Below are 6,000 nucleotides of genomic sequence, written 5' to 3'. Positions count from 1 at the left end.
AATACTCTTATGCTATGAGTGGCGATTATCAACCACTGGTCCAAATGAGTTAGTGCAGTGTCCTTCTGAGCTGCTCCATAATCCAATCACCTGCCCTGAGAGGCGGGCTTAAAGGAGGCTAATATTGTCTTTGTCTCAGGTGAGGTCATGCGGCACAACATGGAGACAGGTAACGGCGTTTAACTTCATCAAACTTTGCTTTTATTGCATTTAGGCATCATATTAACAACAGACTAAGTGAAATAAGTAAATAAAGTAAATCATTTTTTATTCAGAATGAATCTTACTGCAAATAATTTCCTGCTAACCTGTTGACTGCATCTTTTGCTTGAGGATCTCATAGGATGATCTTTGCATAGTTGTGAGATTTTCTCACCTAGAATTATTTATGCTAGGCTATTTACTCTCGACGAGCAAGTCAACACTTTATCTCTGTGAATGCTGTCTTATATTGTTCACTGAAGCGTTTCAAAACCTGTTGCTGTGCGCTGTCCGAGGTGCTGATGATGACACAGTCAGTCGACAGCACCAACTTCCTGTTAAGAATAACAAAATGTCAACATCAGTGTCTTGTCTTAAACATAAAATGCCTGACCCAAAAAACTTACATAAACGCTTATATAGGGGATCAAGATAACGCGTTCTGGATTAAGTGGATATCTTTAAGGAAAATGAATCAAACCTGTTTTTATCGTTACTTTAAGGGTAAAGGATTAGGTGAATTCAGCCTGATTGGGACATTTTTTACCATTGTTTACTTTACATTTACAAATACAGTAAAATGAATCTAATATTGATAACTATAACTAACGTGAGAAATTTCAATGTGCTGGCCATTTTTGCAGATTATATGATCCTGGCAGAAAGCAGCAGATCTCACTCAAAATGTCTGAACTTTCATTTGGGGGAGATTCTACACTGTTTTCTTCTGTTCTGAGGGAAAATATTTTCATACTGGTCACCTGGACACACCTAGCCTACTGACTCTTTATTATTGGTATTTTCCACATTTTATAGTCCTAAAAAATATTCTTAAACGTAAACAATATCTTGTTGATAAGAATCTTTCGTAACACTTCTTCTAGTGAACACATTCGCTATTAACTACGCTATTTTTATTTAGTACTGTCCTGAGTAAAATATTTTACATTAAAAATGTTTACATTTGGTCCACAAGACAAAACAATAGCTGAATTTATTAAAATGGCCCCATTCAAAAGTTTGTGAACCACTGATTCTTAATACTGTGTGTGGTTACCTGGATGATCTGGCGAGTCCATTGTTTGTTCTGAGTAGTTAAACTGCCCAATATTACTCAGAAAAATCCTTCAGATTTCCAGCATCTTTTGCATATTTGAACTTTATTCCAGCATTGTGTGATTTTGAGATCCATCTTTTCACACTGAGGACAACTGAGGGACTCAAACACAGCTATTAAAAAAGGTTCAAACATTCACTGATGCTCCAGAAGGAAACATGATGCATTAAGAGCCGGGGGTGAAACAAGATGAAGATGTCCAAATTTTTCTTATTTTGTCTTTTTTTTTTTTCATTTAGTACTGCCCTTCGGAAGCAACAGCAGACACTTAAATGTTTGCCAGAAAGCAAATTAAGTACAATTTACCTTGATCTTCAAATTCCAAAAGTTTTCTCTCCCCGACTCTTAATGCATCGTGTTTCCTTCTGGAGCATCAGTGAATGTTTGAACCTTTTTTAATAGTTGTGTTTGAGTCCCTCAGTTGTTCTCAGTGTGGAAATATGGATTTCAAAATCATTCAGTCACTGCTGAAAAGGGCTCAAATATGCAAAAGATGCTGAAGGAACCTGAAGGAACGTTGGTCAGGACAAACAAGGGACTCATGAACAACCATCACAAAACAAAAAAAAGTCGTAAATCATCCAGGTAACCACACACAGTATTAAGAATCAAGGGTATATAAACTTTTGAACGGGGTCATTTTTATAAATTCAGCTATTTTTTTAAACATTGTTTATGTAAAATATCTTACTCAGGACAGTACTAAATAAAAAATGACATGCATTTTGTATGATTTTGTATGATCCCTGTTATTTTGTTCACATTTTCACATATTCTGCAAGTGGTTCACAAACTTTCAATATATATATATATATATATCAATTACCAAAAATAATATGTAAATTACATTGCTGAGGCAACACCCATTACGCATTCTTAGGCTAAAAAAACAGGTCCTAACATATTAGTGTTCCACGACAGCTCAGTATCTCTTGCTGTGGAAACAGTGCAACCCTTAGCTTTCCAGAATGCAATAATTGCTGATATCACTTTACCTCCCATGGGAAATTACTCATTGCGCGGCTGGGTTCTCACAGATCTTTCTCTGTCGTCTTGGATCACTGGCAGGTAAAGGTGAGACACTGAGGCCTGGGAGGACCAGATGACTGACTCCTGCCAAGCAAAGCTCCACTAGCAGTGAGGAGGGACTCCAGCCCAATGCCCCAGTCTAACCGGCAGACTTACAACTCAACAAAAAGACCTGAGCCACTGTTATACATCCTCCTCTCTTCCGAACAATGCACATAAGGATACACTTTGCTTTGCCACTGCTTGGATAATAGAATTTGTTTATCAGCTGTTTTATAAAATGATTATAATTATGTAGGATTCCTTTGGATCAATTCACTCTATGAAGATGCATCACTGTATGGCTTGTAACCTAAAGTGAACAATGCTGGATCCATTGCAGTTTCTTCCTGCACCATTGCAGCTGAGTTTCCTTTTGTGGAACTAATCCTGTGGACTGTAACCCTCGTGACTGGTATCGACCCACTGGACCTCTAGTTTTCCCACTCCACCCGTCTTTCCTTTAAGTGCTCAGGCCCTGGATGAGGGTCAGAGGGGAGGTCGGCACTTTGCCATGGCTCATTCGTCTGACGCGGCACGCAAAGACATGACGAATGGGGCTCATCCCAGTGCCCAGCCAGGGCCCTCGGGCACCTCTACTCTCCCACGCTACCTGCACAAGAAGCAGCAGCGCCAGAGAGGAGTGAGATCTTCCTCCCCTATGGGCAGGGTCATCATCATCAACTCGCCTGTCGATGGTGAGTTTCCAACAAGAATTTGCACCTTCACATGATATAGATACAGGTAACCAACACACTCTCATGGCAGTGATCATATCTAGTGAATCATATCTATTTTTTACGTTTTGTCGAATTGGGGTCAAATTGGTATTATTTGGTAGTGGGTTGTCAAAAGTACCGACTTCGGTACCAAAATGTGGCGACACCAGCATTCACCCTTAGCATTTTGAGTGCTGTTGAGCGCATTCTCTGATTGGCCATTGTGTTCACATGCTCAACAGATATGTCTATGATGGCTCACCGCTTCAAAAACATGTTGTAAATAGACATCTTTGATGCTCTTCACCAAACGCTTACACAGATACACACGGGAGAGTTTGAAAGCAGGCGTCTATCAGCGGATATATTAGGGATCTGCTGATAGACGCCTGCTTTCAAACGCCCTTGTGTGTATCTGTAAGCGCTTTGTGAATTGTAATTGTGAATCATTGTAGCTAATCACAGACATATCTGTTGAGCACATGAACACAATGGCCAATCAGAGGGGGAAATGCTGGAGAAAACGCTGGCATCGTCACATTTTATGTCTAGAGAAACTCTAGATGGCACAGGCTGATGGGTCCTTAATGCAAACTGATGACATTCACAACGTTAACTACTTGACACAAGTTGATGGGTTCATGCATGCATCTGCAGGCAATGAGCTTGCTGCTCACAACATTTAAATGGCTGGTTAGCATTCACTACAGTTTGCAGCGTGCTTTTAAAGTTTCTCCGAAACCCTCCACCTTCCCCAGCTCCACCTGTATAGATCTGGTATGGGTAATTATATATATGTAATTTGTGCAGCAGCAGTATGTCTTATATATGCACAGCAGTGTACCAGCGTATGTATTGGCAGTAGAAAATTCCTGTACTTGCACTGCAGCAGTTTCATTACATGAAACTCTTTGCTAAGGAGTAAAAATGGAATCTATGAAAGAACTTTGAATTAAGAATTTGTTTTCACCTCTTCCTTCTATTTGTGTTTCTTGTCGTGCACTGTAGGTGGGGATGACAGTGAAGACATTCACACAATTACTGTAGACAAAAGTGAGGATGGCAGACTGGGCTTCAGTGTGCGGGGAGGCTCTGAACACGGCCTTGGAATCTTTGTCAGCAAGGTGGAGGATGACAGCACTGCAGGTACTGTACCCCTGACAGCAGAATAATGCATGATGACACAAGACTGAGATTTCCATCTAAAATTCTTATTCCAAAATATGTTACATCAAGGTATATATGTATAGGCTATCAATAAATGTCAAATCCATTATTTTGTTTCCTCATTCCACACTTCAGAGTTGGCAGGCTTGTGTGTTGGGGATAAGCTGGTCGAGGTGAATGGCATAAGTCTGGAGAGCATCACCATGAGCAGTGCTGTGAAAGTCCTGACGGGAAACAATCGTCTGCGCATGGTGGTAAGACGTGTGGGGAAGGTGCCTGGGATTCGCTATTCAAAAGAGAAGACTACATGGTAAGTGGTTAAAGTTTTTATGTCTTTGTTTGAACTTGATTTGCTATTTTGTATGTTTTTATATAAGGCTAAATGCATTCTTTTAGGCTGAACGTTGTTAGTAATGTTTCCAATGCACCAGTGGTTCTCAATGGCTCCCATTGTCCAACACATTTATTCAAAGCCCCCCATATTGGCCAAGATATTTCCTCTGCTTTTTCTGCTATAAACTAGTCTTCACTGCATAAATTATACATTAAATATATATTAATCTTTATTAAAGCTACAAAAGTTATTCAGACAAGAGCAGTGAGTGATTTTCTCTTTGTATTTTGTTCTTTAATTAACATGAATGACACACATCACAGCATCAGGTTTATTAGGCTGCTGTCACTTTAAGATCTGATGTCCTCACAACTCTTTACGCTCATTTAAGACTTTATTTTATCTCATTTAAAACTGCGCGTATGAGGATACTCAACAAAGCGGGCATTTTGGCATACTTGTCTGAGTTTTTGTCCATTCAAGCGTGTAAGAGAAGGTTTAAGGTTTTCAAATACCCTTTGACAGCTCATTACAAAAGAGTGTGTTTTGTCCTGGAACATTTAGATTTTCTTTTGGTGTTTATTTGTTGCAGATGTGCTTAATGATGGGGTTTAATTAGAATGACTGAACTAAGATAAGGAGAGAATAGGGATGGGCTGCCGCCCCCCTGCCTTGACTAACGGGGTGGAAACCCTGTGACTCTTGGCCTTTGCTTGTTATCTTTTCCTTGAGGTTCTGTTTCAACATACAGCGGTGGTAGAGTTACCTCAGTGGTCTTCTCAGCCATTTCATTAACTGATAGTAGAGCGAGCAAGTTTATTACAGAAGTATATGTGTGTCCACCTGAAAGTTTGTGTTTGTGCTTGTGTATAGTATATTAATGGTGATGTTTGTAATTTTTTATATTAAAATACTTTCTTCTGTCTTAACTTAATATGCAGAGACAACTATAAGTAAACCATTTGTATGATGATTTCCTCAACGTTTAAACACTGTGGCTGGATCCAGCAACATGGAACCAGTGGCGTTTGTTTGAGAGTTCTGGGCGGGGTTATCTGTTTATCTGACCAATGAAAGAATGGGAAAATTCTGTTTGGTCACGCTAGAAGTGCAGAAATTGTAAATTACATAGATAAATAAATGTAATTTATTTCAGTCTTCAGTGTCACATGGTCCTTCAGAAACCATTCTAATATGCTGATTTGGTGCTCAAGAAACATTTGTTATTATTATCAGTGTTGAAAACAGTTCTACTGCTACTTAAAGGTGCAGTGTGTAAATTTTAGCTGCATTTAGTGGTTGCAAATTGCAAGATAGAGAAGCTACGGTCACAGGACAAAGATGTCGTCCTCTGAGACAGAAGAGAGTAGCCAGTCAAACAAACGCAGTTTGTC

General features: G+C 39.5%; 1 protein-coding gene across 1 annotated transcript in view; it reads left to right on the top strand.

Moving 5' to 3' along the window:
• pdzd7a (PDZ domain containing 7a) overlaps window positions 1-6,000 on the top strand; it is a 28,706-nt gene continuing 22,706 nt past the window's right edge. The window contains exons 1-4 of the mRNA XM_048204235.1: window positions 1-169; window positions 2,387-3,084; window positions 4,114-4,251; window positions 4,408-4,582. Of these exons, the coding sequence (XP_048060192.1) occupies window positions 2,901-3,084; window positions 4,114-4,251; window positions 4,408-4,582 (497 nt within the window). The 5' untranslated portion in view covers window positions 1-169; window positions 2,387-2,900. The remainder of the gene's footprint in view (window positions 170-2,386; window positions 3,085-4,113; window positions 4,252-4,407; window positions 4,583-6,000) is intronic.

This window comes from Megalobrama amblycephala, linkage group LG10 (assembly GCF_018812025.1).
Source record: "Megalobrama amblycephala isolate DHTTF-2021 linkage group LG10, ASM1881202v1, whole genome shotgun sequence".
In the NCBI taxonomy this organism is placed as follows: domain Eukaryota; kingdom Metazoa; phylum Chordata; class Actinopteri; order Cypriniformes; family Xenocyprididae; genus Megalobrama; species Megalobrama amblycephala.
Note: the sequence above shows the minus strand (reverse complement) of the source record. Positions and strands in the feature narration are given on the sequence as shown.